This window comes from Sodiomyces alkalinus (genome assembly GCF_003711515.1).
Source record: "Sodiomyces alkalinus F11 unplaced genomic scaffold SODALscaffold_1, whole genome shotgun sequence".
In the NCBI taxonomy this organism is placed as follows: domain Eukaryota; kingdom Fungi; phylum Ascomycota; class Sordariomycetes; order Glomerellales; family Plectosphaerellaceae; genus Sodiomyces; species Sodiomyces alkalinus.
The window spans coordinates 729737-750825 of NW_021167079.1; the positions used below are offsets into that span (position 1 = coordinate 729737).

The 21089-nt window shown below is 59.0% G+C and overlaps 9 protein-coding genes across 9 annotated transcripts; 6 read left to right on the plus strand and 3 right to left on the minus strand.

The window, feature by feature from the left end:
* Positions 1-1119: 1119 nt before the first annotated feature.
* SODALDRAFT_318686 (hypothetical protein) lies at positions 1120-2213 on the plus strand (the record flags this gene model as incomplete). Its single annotated transcript, XM_028609391.1, has 2 exons — positions 1120-1837; positions 2059-2213. 2 exons carry the CDS (start codon positions 1120-1122, stop codon positions 2211-2213), a joined length of 873 nt encoding a protein of 290 aa, XP_028469687.1.
* SODALDRAFT_2413 (hypothetical protein) lies at positions 2148-3112 on the plus strand. The gene has a single exon (XM_028607369.1). The coding sequence runs from the start codon at positions 2265-2267 to the stop codon at positions 2946-2948; it is 684 nt and encodes a 227-aa protein (XP_028469688.1). The 5' UTR covers positions 2148-2264; the 3' UTR covers positions 2949-3112.
* Positions 2794-4040, minus strand: SODALDRAFT_326065 (UMP1-domain-containing protein). The gene has a single exon (XM_028610074.1). It carries the CDS (start codon positions 3771-3773, stop codon positions 3249-3251), a length of 525 nt encoding a protein of 174 aa, XP_028469689.1. The 5' UTR covers positions 3774-4040; the 3' UTR covers positions 2794-3248.
* A 257-nt stretch (positions 4041-4297) lies between these two features.
* SODALDRAFT_326066 (ABC transporter) lies at positions 4298-6606 on the plus strand. Its single transcript, XM_028610075.1, has one exon. The coding sequence runs from the start codon at positions 4430-4432 to the stop codon at positions 6440-6442; it is 2013 nt and encodes a 670-aa protein (XP_028469690.1). The 5' UTR covers positions 4298-4429; the 3' UTR covers positions 6443-6606.
* A 345-nt stretch (positions 6607-6951) lies between these two features.
* Positions 6952-12754, plus strand: SODALDRAFT_374292 (hypothetical protein). Its single transcript, XM_028614664.1, has 3 exons — positions 6952-7418; positions 8007-11296; positions 11372-12754. Exons 1-3 carry the CDS (start codon positions 7261-7263, stop codon positions 12565-12567), a joined length of 4644 nt encoding a protein of 1547 aa, XP_028469691.1. The 5' UTR covers positions 6952-7260; the 3' UTR covers positions 12568-12754.
* Positions 12755-12902: 148 nt separating this feature from the next.
* Positions 12903-14980, plus strand: SODALDRAFT_2445 (hypothetical protein). Its single transcript, XM_028607389.1, has 3 exons — positions 12903-13460; positions 13534-13579; positions 13651-14980. The coding sequence occupies exons 1-3, from the start codon at positions 13238-13240 to the stop codon at positions 14711-14713; spliced, it is 1332 nt and encodes a 443-aa protein (XP_028469692.1). The 5' UTR covers positions 12903-13237; the 3' UTR covers positions 14714-14980.
* On the minus strand, positions 14981-16209 carry SODALDRAFT_2436 (RNase P/MRP, p29 subunit). The gene has a single exon (XM_028607384.1). It carries the CDS (start codon positions 16019-16021, stop codon positions 15248-15250), a length of 774 nt encoding a protein of 257 aa, XP_028469693.1. The 5' UTR covers positions 16022-16209; the 3' UTR covers positions 14981-15247.
* A 199-nt stretch (positions 16210-16408) lies between these two features.
* On the plus strand, positions 16409-19235 carry SODALDRAFT_286797 (acyltransferase; the record flags this gene model as incomplete). Its single annotated transcript, XM_028608556.1, has 3 exons — positions 16409-16699; positions 16799-18656; positions 18753-19235. Exons 1-3 carry the CDS (start codon positions 16533-16535, stop codon positions 19233-19235), a joined length of 2508 nt encoding a protein of 835 aa, XP_028469694.1. The 5' UTR covers positions 16409-16532.
* A 58-nt stretch (positions 19236-19293) lies between these two features.
* On the minus strand, positions 19294-20934 carry SODALDRAFT_326071 (pantoate-beta-alanine ligase-like protein). Its single transcript, XM_028610076.1, has one exon. The coding sequence runs from the start codon at positions 20580-20582 to the stop codon at positions 19452-19454; it is 1131 nt and encodes a 376-aa protein (XP_028469695.1). The 5' UTR covers positions 20583-20934; the 3' UTR covers positions 19294-19451.
* Positions 20935-21089: the final 155 nt, after the last annotated feature.

The window sequence follows — 21089 nt, forward strand, 5'->3', positions numbered from 1 at the left end:
AAATAAAATAAAATAAAATAAAATAAAATAAAATAAAATAAAATAAAATAAAATAAAATAAAATAAAATAAAATAAAATAAAATAAAATAAAATACAATAAAATAAAATAAAATGTTAGGGTACATAAGGTGGAAAGAGAGACATTGGTGATTTCCATCATTGATGTTTGCGGTCATCAGAGCATTGGCAATAGAGTGGACGTAGCGAAAAGATGACAGGTACAGATTATGGAGCTATGCGGGAAGTATGAAGTATAGTGAAGTACATAGAACCTGTCTGTCCTGCATAAAGGTACCTTAGAGAGATCTGGTGAGAGTTCCCCGTACTTGGTACTTCGCACTTTGTCGCTGTACAGGTACGGTCGTTACTGCATCCGAGTATTGCCTCCCCACTTCAAGCAGCCGTGTCCCACCCTCACAGCTTGCTCCAGGTCGCTGCTGTCTCGACCCAGTTCAAGTCCAAGCCCATCTACGTTGTACGCCAAATCCTCAAGGTACACCAAGGTATGCATGTACATCGTAAGGTACTTAACTTAACCCCCGCCCAGTGCTGTATCCCGGGCCAACCAACAACGGGAAGGACGTTTCGAACCACTGACCACTGAACCAACTTCCCCAGGTTGGCATCTTGGATGCATCATCACCACTGGTCATCTCCCCTTGACGTACCGTTTTCCATCTCCTTTTGACCTTTTCGTTCGTTTCGACAGCCTCGTTACAGGCGGGGGTTTGTTCTTTTTCTCTTGCATAAGGTACCCGTCGTTGCCGTCATATGCGGTGACTTTGACTGGGTTCATTCCAAAACGGCCACGGCCAGCAACAGTCGCCAATCGAATCCTTGCCACCCGCGGAAGGCCGTAGGTTCCGAAACCAAGTCGTCCCTTTCGTCTTTTCTTTTTCTTTTTTCTTTTATTTTCCTTTTCCTTTTCCTTTTGTTTTCCCATCCTCCATCGTCACTGTCACCACCGTCATCGTCATTGATCACGCGGGGGCTACTCCTTCGTCGACGCCTGACGAATCCCGCATATCCGAACGACCCAGCGCCCTCCGGTTTCCCGCTTCTCTCGTGCCTCCCAAGGGGTATCTTGCGGCCTCAAAATCGGAGTCGGCGCAACCGTCATGACCGACTCGGATTGTCGCACAACCGAAATAAGCGGCGGTCAAGCTTCCTCACCACCCCCCGAAGGAAATAACCGCCACGGCCAACTAGGCGACGCCGTCCCCATGACCCAACTTTCCCAACCGACCGCTACCGCCCCGAGCGCCGACCCACCCGTCTCGTCCTCACCGCCGACAACGACAACGACGACGACAACGACGCACGATGCGGGTCCCACGACGATACCCCCCCTCGACACGACAAAGCCGGGCGCTTCATCCTCCTCACCCCCAGGGGGCGGCGAAGACGTGATTGAACCTACCGATAAGGGCAAAGAGAGGGCGACGACCGCCGATGAAGAAACTGCCGCTGCTGCTGCTGTGCCCCGACCGCCCACCAAGACCGATACGCCCGAGTCTATGGCCATCGGACCCTCGGTCGAGCATGTCCAGAGCGTCCAGCCGTCCGACGTGCTCGTATGCAACATCACCCTGCTGCTCACCACCGGCGCCCGCCATCCTTACCGCATCGATGAGCGGTACCTCGCGAAACGCAACGTCAACGTGCCCGGCAAGACGGCTGATGGCAGGAACGACCCTTTCACCATCAGCGTGTACACCCTCAAGGAGCTGATTTTGCGGGAATGGAGGGAGGAGTGGGATCCCAAGCCCGCGAGCCCGAGCAGTATCCGACTCATCCACTTTGGAAAGTTGTTAGACGACAAGGAGCCGCTGAATAGTATGTTCTTTTTTTTCCCCTCTTTTTTTTCCCCTCTTTTTTTTTCCCTCTTTTTTTTTCCCTCTTTTTTTCCCTCTTTCTTTCTTCCTCTTTCCCCCTTTCTTTCCTCTGCTCTTCTCCTACACTTCCCTCATTTATTTCTCTTCCAACTGGAAGAACGAGCGGTTCGTGTTCCTTTCAAGGCAATGCTGTAGAGTGCTGACACTTTCCCTCCCTCCCAGAATACCACTTCAGCGCCGACGCCGCCAATGTCGTGCACATGACCGTCCGTCCCGCCGATACTATCGACGAAGAGGAGCCCAAGGGAGGCAATAAGTCTGCATCGGGAGCCGGACGCAATCGGAGCCAAGGGAGCGGCTGCTGTATAATTCTATGATCTGGCCCAAGCCGCCCCTTCGCCCTTTCTTTGGGCCCGCTTCTTTGTTTTATGGTCGGCTTTACAGGCCAGATGGCGCATCGGCGTAGTTTCTCCTTCATGAGGTCGTTGCTCTCTTGCGGGTTGGGGATTTTTTCTTTTCTTTTTATTCGTATTCTCTTTTTTCTCTGGTCATTTCTTTTCTTTTGCCCCCTCCACACATTGCAAAGCATCCGGGCGCCCATCCCGGCGGCCCCTTGTCACTCTTTCTCTTTTCTCTTTTCCTACCTTGGGGGATATTGTTGGACTACATGGATTTACATGGATTGGCTGGCATCGAAGGTCAATGCTGAAGGAGAAACTGGGAGCAGACCTCTCGAAAACAACCTAGGTATTCCTGACTGCTATCAGGTATGCCCAACGACTAGGTTCATTGGTTCATTTCCCAGCGGACATTTTGCGTCCGTTTCCGCCGTGCAGGGGTTTCAAGTTTGGGTTATTTTACATCACTCCGAAGCTGCCGAAGCTGCCGAAGCTGCCGCGGATGGAATACCTTTCGGGGGTTGGGCTTGGGACGAGAGGCACAGAGGGACATACGGATGGGCTCGGGGGCGGCGTTATCTTTTATTTCTCATTGCTACGCTCGGGTCTGCTGATCCGTCATTTACGATTTGTATTGTTCCCCTCACTGCTGCTGTTTCTTTCTTCTTGGTACGATGCACAGTAGGCTCCCTTTATATCGTGCATAGGTTCTAGTAGGTTCTAGTCGTCTTGAGCCCAGTATCAATGCCTGTGGATAAAGAGCATAACCGGTTAAGCCATGAGTATTTCGAGTTTAGCAACAAGCAGGCAAAGTCCGTGGCTAGGCGGCTAATGGACGGTCAGCGTTGGCCGATTGTGGTTTCTTATGGTCTCATGTGACATTTCCTGGCGAGGAGCCTCAACCGCCATGTCACCTCCGCCTTAGCCACCCTCTCGTGTTGCCTGTCCTTTACCCGTCCCATCGTTTCCTCGACAGAAGAATTACACCCCACCACATTCTCATTGGTGAAGCTTTTACATCCGCAGCTTCCGCTCCATCTCCTCATGCATGCCCGTCAGCGCAGCATTGCCGGCCCCAGCGCAGCCGGCCTCGTCGCCGGTGAAGACGTCCTCCCACGTGATGCTGTCGTCGCGGCCGCGCAAGATCTCCTCGTGGTGCGACATGGCGTGGGAGCCGCCTCCGAGGGCGGCGGGGCGCCAGACGCCGTTGCGGGTGATCTTGAGCTCCATCTGACGGCGGATGGGCTCGGCGGCGCCGTAGGTCCGGCGGAGGGTCTCCATGCGCAGGGCCTCCTGCGTGGCTTCCCAGTTCTTGAGGCGGGCTTCGAGGGGGTGGGCGCTGGTCAGCTCGGCGGAGGGCGTCGTCGCGCTGGCGGAGTTGGTGTTGTTGGTGCTGCTGCTGCTGCTGTGGTGGAGGGAGGAGGAGAGGGGGGAGGGGCCGAGGCCGGTGCGGAGGGTGTCGTGGAGGCCTGGCACCGAGGGGGCGGCGTTGCCTGCTGTGAAGGTTGCGGGGTTTGCGCTCCCGGGGACGATTCGCATCTGTTTTGGTTGTGCATTAGATGTGTGTTAAGTGCTCATGATGATGGGAAGGAGGAGTGGGAGACGAGGTTCGTGCGAAAGTGACGTACAGCCATGTTTGGCGAAGTGTTTTCTGAGTAAAAGACTTGAAAAGACTTGGACGGATTCTCGGACAGAAAGAAAGGTCAGACTATTCGATGTGGGTGATGGTAATGGGAGACTTTGTGAAGCGTTGGGTTTGGTTGCTGGTAACGACAAGGCTGAGGAACCGACTTGCGTACCTGGTAGGGAGTGGGAGCTGTTGGAAGCTTGCGTCGCGATTCTGATGCCTTGGCTTGGGCCGATTACATAAGGTTTCCCGGGATTTAGCTGCCGCGTTCCGGGGGCAACACGCGACAGGGCTGCTGACGGAGTACATATCCATCGTGGAGCCGAAGCCGAAATCGGAGCTACCCAACTGTTGTAGCTTTCCCCGGATTTACGAGTACTTGGTAATAATACATAAAATAAATTCATTTTCATTAATTCATTAATTACAGCTTTCACACCCACCCTTCTCAACGCATTCTCAACGCATCCATCCATCCATTCCTTCCGGAAACTCGCAATGGACTCGAAATAACTCTCAGAGCAACTAACCTAGTGTTGCCGCCCTTTGGGAGGACCGATTGCCCACAATGCGTCCTCCATCCAGGCCCCCGATCCCTCCCATTCTCCGGATCGTCAACGGGACTTTCTACCGCCACCATCCCAACTCGGCGTCCTCTCACCCGAATCCACCGTTCTTTAAAGATCTGAACATTGAGATCCCTTCCAACTCTACGGAATCACCCCGCCGTTGGTGCATCATCGGCCCCTCCCTGTCGGGCAAAACGACATTCCTCCAGGCCCTCCGTGGCCAACACCTTTCCATCCCACCTCACGCCCGCTCATGGCCCTATCTCTCTACCGACCAAGTACCCGACCGCCTCCGCACCCCGTCCCAGGCCATTCGCTATGTCGGATTCGACGGCGAGCAGGTCGGCGGCCTCTCCGGACCGGCTACGAGCGCCTACCTCGCCGCGCGGTACGAGTCTCTCCGCGAGGACACCGACTTTTCGCTCCGCGACTTTTTACTAGGCAACACGGACCTGAACCCCCTCCAATCCCCGGCCGAAGTCGAGCACGAGCTGCCTCCGGGCCTCCTGGACAGGGTCGTGTCGGACCTGCGCCTCGGCCCGCTGCTCGACCTGCCCGTCGCGTTCCTCAGCAACGGCCAGGGCCGCAGGGCGCGGATCGCGAGGGCGTTGCTGAGGACCCCGGAGGTGCTGCTGCTCGACGAGCCGTTCATGGGTCTCGACCCGCCGACGGTGGCGTCGCTGAGCGAGCTCCTGCGGTCCATGGCGGAACGGGCTGCGCCGAGACTGGTGCTGGCGGCCCGCCCGCAGGATCCGATCCCGGAGTGGATCACGCACCTGGTGTACCTGCGGAGCGACTGCCAGGTGGGATCCATGGGGGAGAAGGACGTCGTGATGGAGGGGCTGCGCAAGTACGCGACCGGTGTGTGGAGGGGGGCTCTGGCGGAGGACGAGAAGCTGCCGGTTCGCGCGCTGGCGGAGATGGGGAGGGTGCTTACGAGCGAGGGCGTAGCTGGCGAAGCGCTGGGCAGCGAGGAAGGGGCCAGGCAGCAGCATACCGTCGAAGAGATGGCAGGGACGCGGGACCTTCCCGGTCGCGAAGCCGAAGGTGAAGCTCTGGTGGAGATGGACGGCGTCCAGGTCCGATACGGGGACAAGATTGCGCTGGGCAACTGGACACAGGACACCCCGTCAGGGCCGGCGCCCAAGACCGGCCTCGTCTGGACCGTCCGCAGGGGAGAACGGTGGGGCTGCTTCGGGCCGAACGGGTCGGGAAAGACGACGCTGGTATCGCTTCTCTGCTCCGACCACCCCCAGACCTACTCGCTGCCCATCAGGCTGTTCGGCAGGAGCAGGCTCCCGGAACCCGGCTCGGGCCAGCGGCCGCTCACGTTCTGGGACGTCCAGAGGCGGATCGGCCATTCCAGCCCGGAAGTGCACCAACACATGCCGACCTACTTGTCGGTGCGGCAGGTGCTCGAGAACGCGTGGGCCGACACGTTCAAGGGCGTGCCGAAACTGGATGACGCCGCCCGCGCCAAGGTGGAGGCCGCGCTGCGCTGGTTCGCACCCGAGCTGAACCCGAATTACCACCACGACGAAAGAGTCGCCGTGGGAAGGAGAGGTGCGGACGATTGGGCAGATTCGCTCCGGTGGGCGGACGATCATCTTTTCGGACGGCTCTCCTTCAGCGCGCAGCGGGTGGCGCTGTTCCTGCGGGCCATCATCAAGCATCCGGACGTGGTGGTCCTGGACGAGGCCTTTGGCGGCATGGACGAGAAAGTCCGCGACAAGTGCATGCTGTTCCTGGTCCGCGGGGAGGAGAAGACGCACGACGCGGCCGGCAAGGTTGTGGATAGCGAGGTGGCCAAGCAAGGGGAGGTTCGGGCGACGGGCTTGTCGCCGGATCAGGCGCTCGTGTGCATCAGCCACCTCAAGGAGGAGACGCCCGATTGCGTGAGGGAGTGGATCTGCCTCCCTGAGGCGAACGAGGGCCGACCGGCTCGGTTCGGACGGTTTGACGGGCCGTTGAGGACGGATGAGAGGCGGTGGCGTGAACTTTGGAAGATGTGACTTGCAAGCTGGGCGTACTTTGGATGGGTATGGATATATGTTGTGGCCATGATGGAATTGAAAGAAGCAGGATGCTCATTAATTCCCTTGCGAATACACAGAATATAGAGTTAATAATCGCATGGATGGTAGTGCGTTGGCATTACATTCATCCCTTGGTGCCCACCTCCTTACCCAGACATCGAAGGGCCTCCTCGGTGTGTTTCGGTGATGTGTCCTTCACCTAGCCCCGTAATGAGCGCGTGATAGGGCGATATGTTCGTGCCGAGTAAGGTACCTTAGGTACCTACTTTTACCAGGTTACTGACCTTAAGCGCCGGTCCGACTTGGTTCCCGCAAATCTCCACTTTAAAGGGAAGTGACAGATTCGTGAAACAGCTGGGTGGCCCAAGCTCCATGGTTGCCGGGTCAACACACGAATAAGCAAAACAGTACGTACTTGCTTCCTCGAGCACCCAGCTCCCAGCTCCCACCTCTCCCAACGCCATTACCTTGCAAACAACTTTTTCCACGCTCATCCATTCATCCCACTTCCACTTCACTAGCTCCATTCTCCTCAACTACACATTCCTGAGAGACCTCCTCATATCCATACGCACCTCAATCGACGTTATCCCTACGATATCCCTCGCGCAGTGATACCAGGAAACCCTGTGAGTCAGGATACTGCGGCGCAAGCCGTACGTAGCACCGCCTACGATCTTGTTATCTTGTTCCACCTCAACGACGTTGCCCAACGTTCCACATTCCTCTCCCTTCTGTTTGCCGGACCAAAACAGAGACACCAATCCATACATAACACCACAACGCGGCCCATCATGGACCGGCCAAGCACCCCGTCTCGTTATCCCGAATACCACCTCCCCGCCTATGACGACCACGACCACAACGACTCTACACCAAACGGCCAATCGTCCAACCCGGCTGCCATTCGATTGTTAACTTCGGTGGAGGAGGATCATTTGGACAATCGACCGTATGTCCCCAAGTCTCAGTCTCAGTCTCACTCTCACAGCATCACTTCTTCCCCGTCACCCGCAGCAGCGGCGCAGAATGTTCCGCAATCATCTGTGTCAGTCGCAGATGGTGGCGGAGCACGAGCACCCTACTCGGCAAGTCCCTACCCTCAGCCTCTGGCAGTCAAGAAGGAAGGAAGTCCATCCATCTCGACGCCAGAGCATTTTGAAACCCTCAAGAGACAGGAGGAGGCAGCCCACTTGCCATCGGCTGGTAGGCAGGTCCTCGGTCCACGGCCAATGCCTTCCAGGGCGGCAGGTCTCAGCAGATGTTCGTCTGAACCGCAGTCCTCTCCGGTGAAAGCCGAGTCTCCGTTGAAGAAACAAGCCCGGACTTCCACTGTCAAGTTGCAGAGGAAGTACACCCGGCTTTCTGACCATGATCGGGTTGCAGAGCCGAGAGACGGCCTGCCCACCATCCCGGAAGGCCCTTCTGCAAGGAAAAGTAACCTGCAGAAGAAGTCCACCAGCTGCCCACTCACAAGAACAGCAGTCGCTGATGCAGGCACCGAAGAGGGAGACGCAAGCTTATCATCTCATCTCAATAGGGAATATTCCGGCCACCGCCGATCGTACCAGCCGTCCATCATGTCGGATCACTCTCGCTTCTCGGACCGGCACTCGGGAATCACCGATCCGCCGAGCATCCCCCCTCCAGACTCTACTTATGTTCCTTTCCAGGGTCGAGGTACCGCCGGATCACCGCCGCGCCCATGGAGCCGCATGTCCAGCGACTACGGACGCCCACCCCCTGCAGCCAGCATATACGAGCCGTCCGACATCAACGGGAGTCCTAGACCGGGGACCCCGTCATCGCGATACGGAGGTAGCCCGAGGCGACCTCTCCCTCCGGCCCCGCTATTTTCCAACCCCGGAGCTCGCCATTCGAACACTACCTTCGCCGACGACGTCACGGTTTCCATCCCCCTGGATAACGACCCGGACGACGTCTTTGGTCCCGAAACCGACCTTGGGGACAGCCGGCCCATGAGACACTCGTACCAGTCCCAGGACACCCTGGGCGACGGGGGCGAGCCCGAGGAGGCCGGGGAGAAGGTCCACCAGCACTACGGCCCAGCGCCGGACGGCAAGCAGGAGCGCCGTGGCGTCAGGGCGCCGCAGATGTCGAGGAGAGAAGTGCAGCTGATCAACGGCGAGCTGGTGCTCGAGTGCAAGATCCCGACCATTCTCTACAGCTTCCTGCCCCGGCGCGACGAGGTCGAGTTCACGCACATGCGGTACACGGCCGTCACCTGCGACCCCGACGACTTCGTCGACCGCGGGTACAAGCTCAGACAAAGCATCGGGCGCACGGCGCGCGAGACGGAGCTTTTCATCTGCGTCACCATGTACAACGAGGACGAGGTCAACTTCACGCGCACCATGTACGCGGTGATGAAGAACATCAGCCACTTCTGCAGCCGCACCAAGTCGCGCACGTGGGGCGAGCTGGGCTGGCAGAAGATTGTGGTGTGCATCGTGTCGGACGGCCGCGAGAAGATCCACCCGCGCACGCTGGACGCGCTGGCGGCCATGGGCGTGTACCAGGACGGCATCGCGAAGAACTACGTCAACCAGAAGGCGGTGCAGGCGCACGTGTACGAGTACACGACGCAGGTGTCGCTGGACTCGGACCTCAAGTTCAAGGGCGCCGAGAAGGGCATCGTCCCGTGCCAGATCATCTTCTGCCTCAAGGAGAAGAACCAGCGCAAGCTCAACTCGCACCGCTGGTTCTTCAACGCCTTTGGCAAGGCCCTCAACCCCAACGTGTGCATCCTGCTCGACGTCGGCACGCGGCCCGGCACCACGTCGCTGTACCACCTGTGGAAGGCCTTCGACACCGACTCGAACGTGGCGGGCGCCTGCGGCGAGATCAAGGCGATGAAAGGAAAATGCCTGGATCCGGACACGATCGTCCGCACTGCCCAAGGCCCCAAGGCCATCCGAGACATCGCTGTAGGGGACCGGCTCTTCGACCACCAGGACAACCCCGTGCAATGCCTGGCTGCTGGGGCCATTCAGACCTCGTCCCATATGAAGAAGGTCATATACACGGAGTGGAACGCCTCGAACAAGATGTCCTTTACCTGTACACCGGACCATATCATGACACTGGTGGCTCACAGCGTGAAGCCCTGCCTCCATTCCCAAGGTCTCGGTGTCATGTGGTATACGCGCTGCGAGCGGACGGAGCTCAAGAAGGAGGAGCGAGACTCTGACGATATCATCATCGACCTCGACGCCTACCGCAACAGGAAGCTTGGATCTATCACCCTTTCGTCGCCCACTCGCGCCTCGGATGCGACATATCGCCAGACTCCCGAGCCTGCGCCCTCGTCTCCCCTCAAAGCGTCCCAGGCCTCATCCCATAAGTCTGCGGTCGTTGAAGACGACCATATGGGGACGTTTCAGGCCGTTCGGGACCAGCTCTCCAAGCGCCATGGCAACAGGACGTGCCAAAATCCGAACTGCAAGGGGATTCGGCCAGTCAGTATCGAGTTCAAGACAAGAGAGCAAGCCAAGCTCGCTCATGAGCTGCTGGCTGGGGATCAGTCTCGAATTGTCGACCCCTGTGCCGTCAAGGATATGGAGCTATTCACGATGACGATGAATGAGTATCTGGCGTCTTGCACGGCTTCCACGCCCCAGGAGAACAGGAAGCTGAGCCTATATCGGGCCCCTCTGAGGTTCCAGCCGTACCAAGGGCCGCAAGCCTCTGTCCCTATCGACCCTTACTGGCTCGGGTTCTGGCTCGGTGATGGGATGGGGAAAAATACCGACATCGGCACCACGGACCTGGAGCTCAAAGTCTACGTCCAGGCATACGTCGACCGCCTGAACAGTACTAGGCCGGAGGGAGCTGCACCCTTGCATGTTGCCGAGTGCCTCCAGACGGCGGCAGCGGGCTCGACCACCAGCACCCACGGCCGGACGACTACGGGTATGAAGGACTGCTTCATTTTCAGCATCGATTCCGCCACTAGCAAACCGAACGAGACCTGGAATCCTGTCCGCGCAGGCTTGGAAGACCTTGGCCTGCTCGGTGACAAGGCCCGTGGCATTCCCGACTGCTACATGAACGCCAACGAGGATACACGGCTAGCTGTTCTCGCAGGCCTCGTGGAATCCGACGGATGGCTACAGGCTCGCACGGCGGTATACGGCTTCGCACAGACTACCTACCAGCACAAGAAGATCGTAGAGGACGCCCACAAGTTGGCTACCTCCTGCGGGATCCATTGCTCGGACGTGGAAGAGTACCTTGAGCCCGGGCATCGTGAGCCCACATGGCGATTCTACATGGGTAAGGGGACGGAGAAGTTTCAGCATCACCTCCTGCTCCCCCGCAAGCGGCTGGATCTATCCTCGCTTATACGACACGACCGCGACGTACGGGCCTTCGACGTCGAGGAGGCCGGCGAGGGCGAATACCGCACCATCGAGGTCTCAGGGGGCTTCTATCAACTCGCAGATCGCACGGTGGTCCACAATTGCGGGAAGAACCTCCTGAACCCGCTGGTGGCGTCGCAGAACTTTGAGTACAAGATGTCGAACATCCTCGACAAGCCGCTGGAGTCGGTGTTTGGGTACATCACCGTGTTGCCGGGGGCGCTGAGCGCGTACCGGTTCCACGCGCTGCAGAATGACGAGACGGGCCACGGTCCGTTGAGCCAGTACTTCAAGGGAGAGACGCTGCATGGGCAGCATGCGGATGTTTTTACTGCCAACATGTACCTCGCCGAGGATCGTATCCTGTGCTGGGAGCTGGTGGCCAAGAGGGGGGACAGGTGGGTGTTGAAGTATGTCAAGGGATGTACGGGCGAGACGGACGTGCCTGGTGAGTGTTTCTCTCTCCTTTGTCTCTGTCCTTTTTCCCTTTCATTTTTTGGGATTCGTCCACTAACGCAGACAGACTCTGTCCCCGAGTTCATCTCGCAACGTCGTCGCTGGCTCAACGGAGCCTTCTTCGCGGCCGTCTACTCGCTTGTCCACTTCAAGCAGATCTGGGTGACGGATCACACGCTGTGGCGCAAGTTTCTCCTCCACGTCGAGTTTTTCTACCAGTTCCTGCAGGTGCTCTTCACCTTCTTCTCGCTCGCCAATTTTTACCTGACCTTCTACTTCGTGGCGGGCGGTCTCGCCGACCCGCGCATCGACCCCTTCGGACACGGCATCGGACAGCACATCTTCACGATCCTGCGGTACGCGTGCGCGCTGCTCATCGCCACGCAGTTCATCCTGTCGCTGGGCAACCGGCCGCAGGGCGCGAGCCGGCTGTATCTGACGTCGATGATCATCTTCACGGTCATCATGATCTACACGTCGTTCGCGACGGTGTGGATCGTGGTGTGGCAGCTGACCAGGGGCGACGCCGACGTGGCGATGGGCAACAACGTGTTCACGAACCTGATCGTGTCGGTGCTGTCGACGGTCGGGCTGTACATCGTCATGTCGCTGATGTACCTGGAGCCGTGGCACCTGATCACGTCGTCGGCGCAGTACTTCATGCTGCTGCCGTTCAGCATCTGCACGCTGCAGGTGTACGCGTTCTGCAACACGCACGACGTGACGTGGGGCACCAAGGGCGACAACGTGATGAGGACGGACCTGGGCGGCGCGGTGGGCCGGCAGGGGTCGTCGACGGTGGAGCTGGAGATCCCGTCGGAGCAGCTGGACATCGACTCGGGGTACGACGAGGCGCTGCGGAACCTGCGCGACCGGGTCGAGGTGGCGGCTCCCTCGGCCAGCGAGGCGCAGATGCAGGAGGACTACTACCGCAGCGTGCGGACGTACGTGGTGGTCAGCTGGATGATCGCCAACGGCATCCTGGCCATGGCGGTGTCGGAGGCGTACTCGCAGACGGGCATCGGCGAGAACTACTACCTGCGGTTCATCCTCTGGTCGGTGGCGTCGCTGGCGCTGTTCCGCGCCCTGGGCAGCACGGCGTTTGCGGTCATCAACGTGGTCAACATGGCGGTCGAGGGGCGGATGCGCATGCGGCTCAAGACGCCCAAGTGGATGGGCGGGTGGGGGGACAAGGTGTCGAGCAAGGTGAGCGAGAAGATGAGCAGTATCGGCAGTAGTGTGGGGAGCAGTCTGGGACGGTGATTTGTGTTTGGTCTGGGGATGTATTTTGTTTGCTCTTTGGGATCTGGTGTTGTGGTTGACCATGAGGCGTCTGTTGATCTGTTTGGTCTGTGATCCGCATATGCGTACTCTACATGGGCCTTTTGGAGGAGAGGAAGCTGTTCAGATGAGATGAGATGACCGATGACCGTCATGCCTGTGTTGTTGAGTCTGGGGAATTTATATCATCAAAGTTGGGGCGTCCTAGGGTGTCGTTATTACTGACTTGACGTTTGGTCTTTTGCCTGCCAAAGGCGGCTTGGCTTGTATGGACTCATGAGTACCATAGGGCCTCGAGAATCTGACATGTTGGTGTTCATCATTTCCTGGTATCTGTCGCGTTATAAGGTGATGGTGTGGTGATGGTGGTGATGGTGGTGATGGACGGGATCATGGCGATGTGAGTGCACTGAAAGTCACGAGACAGTCAAGAGGTTGCAGAGTTGAGAAGCCTTAGTCAGCTCCAGAAACGTGACGAGTATCAAATGCATGTAGGCTTACATAAGCCATACGCTCGGGAGGTGCTTGAACTCTCACCGAGGTGTAAGTACATAGGTACGCTACATAATTCTTAACTCGCTATACTTTATCCTGACCATCTACGTGTAAACATATAAACCTCTTGGCGCTTGCCTCCTTCACTGGTACTATCATGCCCAGACGTCTCCCTTGGCTGTTGGATACAACAGCAATAGTCAAGAGTGAACCGCCCGCTAAAAGCCCAACCGTTCCCCCTTCACCATTCACCCCGGAGCTGTCCGCCATCGCGAATGCATCATCCAGAAGTCGGACCCGAACGCCCGTAGTCCCTCGAACACGAAGGGACTCTGGCGTACCAAGATCTGCGAGGAACAAGATAGCCTCCCTAGGGCGAAGTAAGTGACCACAGAAGTGAAACCTGAAGACTGAAGAAAATCTGGGCTGGTTTGCCACTCACACCACTCCTAGGTCGGTCTCCTTCTACCTCTCCACCCCCGGAACCCCTCGCTGAGAGGTCGGTACTATCAGAACACTTGGCAAAGAAACGCCACGGCGTCGCGTCGGGAACTGCTAACAGCTTTGTAGCTTCATGATAGAAGGACTCGAGAACGACGACCAATATCGCATGGTCGAGGACGAGTTCTTCGTCATCGCGGGCAAGTTCACCGCTCACCTCCATGCCGCCGAGTACCAGCGTCTCAAGAACCACGCCAGTTCGCAAAACGCCGACACCATCGCCAACATCTCTCGTCCCGTCGTCGGTTCCCTGACCGAGCTGGCACGGAAGCGGCAAGAGGAGGTCCTGCGGAGGAAGATGCAGCGGGAGGCCCTGAAAAGGGCCAAGGCAGATGCTGGCTTGGACGCGGGTGTGACCGATGATGAAGACGACAACGAAGAGGACGTCCCTTGGCGAGGGACCTCTCTTCAGGGGCTTATGGAGAGTCCTCGGAGGAGGGAGGTGTCGCTTATGGCTTTTGCGAGGAATGCCCCGAGGAATCCTGGCATCAGATCGTCGTCTGCACGCCGGTCGGCAGCTTACCCGGTGCCCTTCAGGAGGATGGAGCGTTCTCCCTGTCGAGGGACGAAGCGAGCCGTGAAAAAGGAGGACGTGGTTACAGAAGACGAAGACGACGATGACGACGACGACGATGACGACGACGACGACGACGACGACGATCTTGATCAGTCAGTTTTACGCATTTCTTCTAGTCAGGTCACATCCTCTGCTACGGGCCGAGTCGCCGGGGCCTCTGCCGCCGGGACGTTTGCCGCCGCGAGACCCCCTCCCTCAACGCCAGTCAGGTCATCGTTGCCATTCACCTCGACATCTTCCAAAACCAACAAAACAAAAGGCAACCCAACACTGGTCAAGACAGAGTCAAGTTCGGCATCCAGCCTGACGAGAACCCCCTCTACGGCGGCCCAACCCGCTGTCACGCAACCACTTCCTATCCCCCGGAACATAAATGCCGATGGTGAAGACGACGATGAGGATGGCGAAGACGAAGATGAAGACATATTTACAAGGTTCAAAAAGCGCAGGGAGCGTGACAACCCGCGTAGGCCAACAATAAAGCAGGAACCTAGATCCAAGCCTCCGGACGACAAGGACAGCGACATACCGGATATCATCCCGTCCTTCATTTGATTGCTGGTGTTATTGGTTGTGTCCTTCCTCATACATATCCGAACCCTGAACAATTATCTCCGTCTCATCGAAGAGGGCACCTGCCGTTCTTCCTGGGCAGGCGTCTCATTTCGGGTGGATTTCCAATGCCTTGGCGGAGGCAAGTTCCGCAGATCAACCCCGGGGCGCCTCGGCCGTTTCATGGTGCGGCGTGAATGGGTTTGACCAGGAATTTTTGAGCCTGGTTGTCGGGTAGATAGTATGCTGGCGATTCGCTGATGAGGCGCGTTATGAATTGTCAGGAGAATGGCTCCATGGAGACAAGGGAGATCAGGGAGGGGGGGGAGAGAGAGAGTGAGAGAGAGAGAGAGAGAGAAAACTCACCATCTCATGTGAAGTAGTGGTCTTATAGCCGGTTGTGGTACGGGTGTTGCAGGGAGGAGCGCTGGCTGGGATGTTCTCAAGGAGGAGAACGAGTCGTCAAAGGGCACAGATGAGCGCACCAAGTCTCTCGCTCTCTCGCCAAGCAAGTCGGTGATTACAACTCTAGTCCTTTCACACGTTCTTCAAGAAATGCGTCTTGAATTTCTTGTTCGCTCGATCAGCGCCTCGATGGAGGAACTGGTCCCCCAGAATCTCAAAGACGAATTTCCGCGGGCGGGATGTCCTCGTCGTGGTCGCATCGTCGCCTGGTACCGCAGACTCGGGCATCTTCTGCTCCTGTCCTTCTCGTCCCTGCTGTCCCTGGTTCTGCCCCTCCCCGCGCAACTCGGGAGGATCCTCCAATAGCACCTCGACCCGAAACATGGTCCCCTCCTTGGGCACAACCTTGACGCGGTCCCGCGGGGTGACAATCTCGAAGACGAAGCGTGCATCCTTGACGACAATACCGCGGATGCCGACGCGGCTGGGGCACGAGCTGCGAACGACCTCGACCTCGGCGCCGTGCATTTCGCCGGCGCTCAGCTTGGCGGCGGCGGCCTGGCCTCCCGTGTAGAGCTCGTTGCCGAGCAGCTCGCGGACGTAGCCCTGCCAGAGGCCGAGGAGGGGCTCGTAGAGGGCGTAGCGCTGGCGGTCTCGGGGCAGGTCGTACAGGCCAAGGCGGCGGCGGGCGCGGGCGGAGAGGGGCGCGGGCTTCTGCTTGGAGCGGGTGAGGGCGCGGTCTCTGCGGGCTTTGCGGCGGGCTTCGCGGGCGTCGGGCGGAGGGGGGGAGGAAGGGCGGAGGTAGAAGGAGCGGTATTGGATTTTGTCGTCGAAGATGCGGGAGGCGGAGTCGGGGGAGTGGGCCCGGGCGAGGAGAGATTTTGTGGTTGACGGCGGCTGCGCCATGTTTGAGAGGGGAATTTGTGTTTGTGTTCGTGTTTGTGTTTGTGGTGAGAGAGATCGTTGTTGGTGTTGGGGGGGAAATTGGAATTGAATGGGAATGATGCAGGGACGTAGGTACCTACCTCACCTATTCCGTACTCTGTACCGCCGTATGAGTAACGAGGCATCTATACGGAGTACAAGCAACTGGCTTACATAAGGTACCTTAGAAGGGAAAACAGTACATCAACTTACCCACACAGTACGGAAAATCTCCGACGTCACTGCGAGCTCGGCTCACCGAAGCGGGGCGTCGGCAATTGACGGCCAACTGGCATCTCCCGATGTCTCCTGGCTGTGGTCTGTGGTCTGTTGTCTGCGTCTGTACCCCTCCACCTCTCCCTTGCGCCAGAAGACGGGGACGGGCAGGCCATAGACCGACACCGACACCGACACCGACACCGATCACCAATTGAATGAAACCCAGTTCGAAAGTCCAGTCCAGTCCAACCTGCGCGAGGCGCGTTCCCCGAAAATGACCGAACACAGCGACCAGACCCAGACCAGCAAGACGGCGCCGGATCTTCAGATCCTCGGCGATCAGATCACCCTTCAGCCAAGCGGCTACCTCGAACCCCCGTCAAAGGACAAGGAGGAGCCTCTCATGAAGAACATGGCTCGCTTCCGTTCCGAACCTCTCCAGTGCGTCTGTCCAGCTACTGTAGTGCTACTAACTTACTTCTAGCCCCTGCTCCTTCTCTTGCACACGCCATTTGACTGACCTTCAATCCTGCTTCACAGGTTCCTTCGCGATGTCTCGCTCTACGTCTCGGGCACGGGCTGGCGCGCCTACGACAACTTCATCGGCCAGCCCATCTTCTATCCCGGGTTCACCGACCACATGAAAGAGACCGTCCTCTCGTCCCCGCTGTTACTCGACAAAATCGCCGAACTCGCCGACAAGCGCATCGCCGTGGAAACAAACGAAGGCTTTTTCGACAGGAAGGACAAAGACTACCTCGTCAAGCGCGCCCAGCGTCGCACCGCCATCGAGTCGGGCGTCCAAGAACTGGCGGCCAAGATGGCGGACGACATGATATGCAAGTTCGAGAGCAAGACCTTCATCCGCTGCGCCTACTACATCACGAGCCAGCTCCTGCTGCGCGCCTACCACCAGGGCATCCACGTCTCTAGCGAGGAGGTGCTGCGCCTGCGCAAGGTCGCCGAGGAGGCCCAGCGCAAGAAGCAGAGCATCGTCTTCCTCCCCTGCCACCGCTCGCACGCCGACTACGTCTCCCTCCAGCTCATCTGCTACCGCCTGGGCCTGAGCCTGCCCGTCTTCGTCGCGGGCGACAACCTCAACTTCCCCGTCGTGGGCGCCTTCTTGCAGCACGCCGGCGCCATGTGGATCCGGAGGTCCTTCGGCGACGACGTCCTCTACACCACCGTCGTGCAGGTGTACATCGACACCCTGCTCCAGCAGGGCTTCAACTTTGACTGCTTCATCGAGGGGACGCGGTCCCGGACGGGCAAGCTCCTGCCGCCCAAGTTCGGCATCCTCAAGTTCGTCCTCGACAGCGTCCTCGCGGGCCGCACCGACGACTGCATCATCTGCCCCGTCAGCACGCAGTACGACAAGGTCATCGAGACGGAAGGCTACGTCACCGAGCTGCTCGGCGTGCCCAAAAAGAAGGAGAACCTGGCCGACTTTTTGACCGGCGGCTCGTCCGTCCTCTCTCTTCGTCTCGGGAGGGTCGACGTCCGTTTCCACGAGCCGTGGAGTCTGCGGAGCTTTATCGACGGCCAGATGACCCGCATCTCCCGGAACCCGCCCCAGGGCCTGAGCCTCGACGTCAAGGACCCGGGGAACCTGGCGCTGCGCCACCGGCTCTTGCGGACGCTCGGGTACCAGGTCCTGGCGGACATCAATGCCGTCTCGGTCGTCATGCCCACCGCGCTGATCGGCACGGTCCTCCTCACGCTGCGCGGACGCGGCGTGGGCAAAGCCGAGCTGGAGCGGCGCGTGCAGTGGCTCACCGACCGGGTCCGCGCCAAGGGGGGCCGCGTGGCCCACGCGAGCAACACGCCGCTGTCGGAGATTGTCGAGCGCGGGCTGGAGGTCCTGGGCAGGGACCTGGTCGGCGTGGTGACGGGCCTGCCGGAGCCGACCTACTACGCCGTCGACCGGTTCCAGCTGTCGTTCTACCGCAACATGACCATCCACCTGTTCATCTCCGAGGCCCTCGTCAGCGCCGCCATGTACACCAAGGTCAAGCAGGGCGGCGGGCCGGCCATACAGGACATCGCCCCGGGGGAGCTGACGGACCAGATCCGGTTCCTCTCGTCGCTCTTCCGCGGGGAGTTCATATTCCCCAGCGAAGGCCTGGAGGCGAACATGGCCAAGAGCCTGCGGGGTCTGGAGGAGGACAAGGTCATCTACGCGGAACGGGACGCGGACGGCAACGTGGTGAAGATTGGGTTGTCGCCCCACGAACGGGCGGCTGGACGGGAGAATTACGACTTTTATTGCTTTTTGATTTGGCCTTTTATCGAGGCTAGCTGGCTCGCTGCCGTGTCTCTGGTGGGACTTGCGCCGCCGCTGGGCGAGACGGGAGATATTTGGATTGAGGTGGCCAAGGCCCAGAGCACCGCGCAACTGGTGAGTTTTTTTCTTTTTCTTTTTCTTTTTCTTTTTCTTTTCTCCTGGACAGCAGCATCCGCCTCTTCACGAACAATAATACTAATTTCTTTCCAGCTCGGCAAAACTCTCTACCACCAAGGCGACCTCAGCTACTTCGAATCCGTCAACAAAGAGACGCTCAAGAACTCGTACCAGCGGTTCGAGGAGGAAGGCATCGTCCAAGTGGTCCGATCCAGAGACCCCAAGGTCCCGCCGCGGCTCAGGCTGGCGGCGGACTGGCGGCCGTCGCGCGACCCGGAGACGGGGGCGCTGGTGGCGGCGGGCCGGCTGTGGGACTTTACCGAGAAGATCGCGTCGAGCCGGCGCGAGGGCAAGAACAGGCGCGACGGCGCGACGGTCAGCACGCGCGTGCTGCGGCTGGCGGACAAGCTCGGCGGGGCGCTGTTCGAGGCGGCCAAGAAGCCGGATTTGAAGAAGGGGAAGAAGAAGGGGGTTGCGGCGCCGCCTGGACTGGGCGGGGAGGAGGCGGAGCAGTTCCAGAAGACGGCGAAGGAAGGGAGGAGGCGGCGGTCACTAGAACCACGGTCGCATTTATAGCGGTTTGAGAGGGGGGAGGGGGGGGGGGGGGGGGGGGGGGGGGGGTTTGGGTTTGGGTTTGGGTTTGGGTTTATGTTATTTTTTGTCATGTAATAATATCCGTACATGTCTAGACTCTATATTATGATAATGCGAATGCATCCAACTCTTAGGTACTCATCCATATCAAGACAAAGATGTCTATCATCTCGAATGGGCTTGGTTGATTCTTATGGTTTATGCGGTTGTGGCTGGCTTCAGGATGATATTATCGATGAGCCTCACGGCCGGCCCGCCGCTGTGACCGAGGTCCTCTCCCGGCTGGGGATCCTCGGCGGGCAACATCTTGATGGCGCCGCTGAGGATGGCGCCTCTTGTCGGGTCGACCGTCTCCAGCTCCTCCATGGTGTCCGGGTCCGAGAGGGACAGATAATCCACCTCGAACAAGGCCCTCTGGCTCGGAGGGAGGGCGGTCTGCGCAGCGAGGACCGAGGAGGCGTGGTCCCTCGCGGGGCGCAGGATGGCGTCCCTGTGGCGCGAGGCGTGGGTTTCATAGGCGCGTTCTGCGGCGCGGAGGGCATGGTGCAGCACGGGGGCGACGTTCCTGCGGCGGGGGCCCAGGTAGACGTTGCGGGAGCTGAGGGCGAGGCCGTCGGGTTCGCGCACGGTGGGGACGACGACGACGTGGGTGGGGACGAGGAAGTCGCGGACGAGACGGCGGATGAGGACGGCCTGCTGGGCGTCCTTCTGGCCAAAGTAGACGCGGTCGGGCTGGACGGCGTTGAAGAGCTTGGTGCAGACGGTGGCGACGCCGCGGAAGAAGGTGGGGCGGGAGGCGCCCTCGAGGAGGCGGGCCAACGGGGTGATGGTGACGAAGCTGCCGTCGGAGGCGACGTCCTGGCCGGGGAAGCCCTCGGGGTACATGTCGTGGACGGAGGGGGCGAAGACGGCGGAGAGGCGGCCCAGGTTGGCGGCGTCGTCGGCGAGGGCGCGGTCGAGGGTGGCGAGGCGGGCGGCGTCGGCGTCCCAGGTGGACGGGTAGGAGGAGAGGTCCTCGTTGCGGCCGAACTGGGCCGGGTTGAGGAAGAGGGAGACGACGACGTGGTGGCACTCGGCGGCGGCGGCGCGGATCAGGGCGAGGTGGCCTTGGTGTAAGGCGCCCATGGTCGGGACGAGGGCCACGGTGCGGTGGTCTTGGCGGAGGGGGTTGCGCCAGGCGCGGAGGGCGTCGACTGAGCGGAGGACTTTGATGGAGGAGGACGGGAGGGTTTCGTGGGTGAGACGGGAGGAGCCGCGGGGGGAGCGGCGGGGGGAGGATGGTGAAGCGCAGGCGGACGAGGGGGCGGTCGTAGACAAGGAACAAGACATGGTGAGGGATGGGAGTGGAGGCTGACGGGATAGGATGGCGGGGGTAATGGTGCCCCTTGGTAGAGATGAGGTTGAAGTGGAGATTCGCGATGACAATGAAAATGAAAATGAAAATGGAAATGAGGATGAGGGCTGTGAGGTTAAGCAGGACGAAACACGCGCGCGAGGTGTCGCGGCTCGGGGAGTACGGGAAATCATGAAATGTGACGGATTGGAGTGCTCGAGACGAAGGGGAAAAGAACTGCGAAGCAAAGAGAAGGCAATTGGCTGGGGAAGGCCAGTGTTCTTATAAAGAAGTGCTGTGATGATTTCTGCGGCGGAGTTTTGAGGCTGATGAAAGGTCAAGGTGAAGGTGAAGGTGAAGGTGAAGATGAAAAGGTACGGGATGGAATCTTGGCCGAGGCTTTCGGTGAAGTCGGTGAAGATCTGCTGATGACTAAAGTTCCGAGTTTCCGAGTCTCATTGTTCCGGGGCCGCGGGAAAAAAAGGAAGGGGAAAAAGAAGGAG

Excerpts from the sequence above, each read along its gene's own strand:
- SODALDRAFT_2436 (XM_028607384.1), bottom strand. The coding sequence starts at position 16,021 with ATGGCGCAGCCGCCGTCAACCACAAAATCTCTCCTCGCCCGGGCCCAC.
- SODALDRAFT_326066 (XM_028610075.1), top strand. The coding sequence starts at position 4,430 with ATGCGTCCTCCATCCAGGCCCCCGATCCCTCCCATTCTCCGGATCGTC.
- SODALDRAFT_326065 (XM_028610074.1), bottom strand. The coding sequence starts at position 3,773 with ATGCGAATCGTCCCCGGGAGCGCAAACCCCGCAACCTTCACAGCAGGC.
- SODALDRAFT_2413 (XM_028607369.1), top strand. The coding sequence starts at position 2,265 with ATGGTCGGCTTTACAGGCCAGATGGCGCATCGGCGTAGTTTCTCCTTC.
- SODALDRAFT_326071 (XM_028610076.1), bottom strand. The coding sequence starts at position 20,582 with ATGTCTTGTTCCTTGTCTACGACCGCCCCCTCGTCCGCCTGCGCTTCA.
- SODALDRAFT_2445 (XM_028607389.1), top strand. The coding sequence starts at position 13,238 with ATGCCCAGACGTCTCCCTTGGCTGTTGGATACAACAGCAATAGTCAAG. Across the intron at positions 13,461-13,533 it reads GATAGCCTCCCTAGGGCGAA|GTCGGTCTCCTTCTACCTCT; the intron begins GTAAGTGACCAC and ends CACCACTCCTAG. Across the intron at positions 13,580-13,650 it reads CCGGAACCCCTCGCTGAGAG|CTTCATGATAGAAGGACTCG; the intron begins GTCGGTACTATC and ends ACAGCTTTGTAG.
- SODALDRAFT_374292 (XM_028614664.1), top strand. The coding sequence starts at position 7,261 with ATGGACCGGCCAAGCACCCCGTCTCGTTATCCCGAATACCACCTCCCC. Across the intron at positions 7,419-8,006 it reads GATCATTTGGACAATCGACC|GGAATATTCCGGCCACCGCC; the intron begins GTATGTCCCCAA and ends TCATCTCAATAG. Across the intron at positions 11,297-11,371 it reads GGGCGAGACGGACGTGCCTG|ACTCTGTCCCCGAGTTCATC; the intron begins GTGAGTGTTTCT and ends TAACGCAGACAG.